At 61.6% G+C, this 841-nt stretch overlaps 1 protein-coding gene across 1 annotated transcript; it reads right to left on the bottom strand.

The window, feature by feature from the left end:
* Window positions 1–2: 2 nt before the first annotated feature.
* On the bottom strand, window positions 3–521 carry DQ04_09561020 (kinesin; the record flags this gene model as incomplete). The annotated part of the gene is made up of 1 exon (XM_009315978.1): window positions 3–521. A coding segment is annotated over one exon (519 nt), but the record flags the coding sequence as incomplete, so codon positions are not given.
* Between the last annotated feature and the right edge of the window lie 320 nt (window positions 522–841).

Below are 841 nucleotides of genomic sequence, written 5' to 3'. Positions count from 1 at the left end.
GCGTCGCGGCCGTGGTTGAGCAGGTCCTGCCCCCTGTCGTTGTATATCTGCAGGTACGACACGGCGACGCTGCAGCTGCTCTCCTGCTGGCGCCGCGCCACCTCGTCGTAGATGAGCGCCAGCGCGCGTGGGATGATGCCGCGGTCGTTGTAACTCTCCGCGCCGCCGGTGATGCTGTACGTCTTGCCGCTGCCTGTCTGGCCGTAGGCGAAGATGGTGCTGTTGTAGCCATCGAGCGCCGCCAGCACGCAGTCCTTCGCGACGACGTTGAAGACCTCCTCCTGCGTCGCCGCCGGCTCGAAGGCGCGGCGGAAGGTGAAGCGGTAGTCCTCCAGCGCGTTGTTCACCACATCGTTTTCAGCACGGCGGTCAACGTGGAAGTGCACCTTTGAGTTGTCGAAGGTGTGATCCACGGCGTACGTGGTGAGCGCGGCGTCCTCCCTGCCGGCGCCGCTAGGCGGCAGTCGCTTTGCGACGGGGCGGATGCGGAGAAAAATGCGGATGCCCTCCGACTTCCCCATCGCCCCTCGTGTGCTGCGTGTGTGCAGGTGTGTCTTCTGCTAGCTCTGTGCCTTGTATACACCCTTGCGCCCTCCCCTTGATGCGTGTTAGGCCGGCGGAGGTGCAGCAGCAGCAGCGGCAGCAGCAAAGGCTGCACGTTCCTCCACGGGATGATCAATACCGTCAAGAGACACGTATACTGCGCGCACAGGCGGTGAGAAAGTGAGAGAGAGAGAAAGATGTACGACACTCGGCGAGCGTGAATGCACACGGTCACCCACACAGAGGGAGAGTGAAAGAAATACGCGTGCGTGCGTGCGTATATATATATATATATATA

The sequence above is a fragment of the Trypanosoma grayi genome (genome assembly GCF_000691245.1).
Source record: "Trypanosoma grayi strain ANR4 Tgr_956_V1, whole genome shotgun sequence".
Classification (NCBI taxonomy): domain Eukaryota; phylum Euglenozoa; class Kinetoplastea; order Trypanosomatida; family Trypanosomatidae; genus Trypanosoma; species Trypanosoma grayi.
Note: the sequence above shows the minus strand (reverse complement) of the source record. Positions and strands in the feature narration are given on the sequence as shown.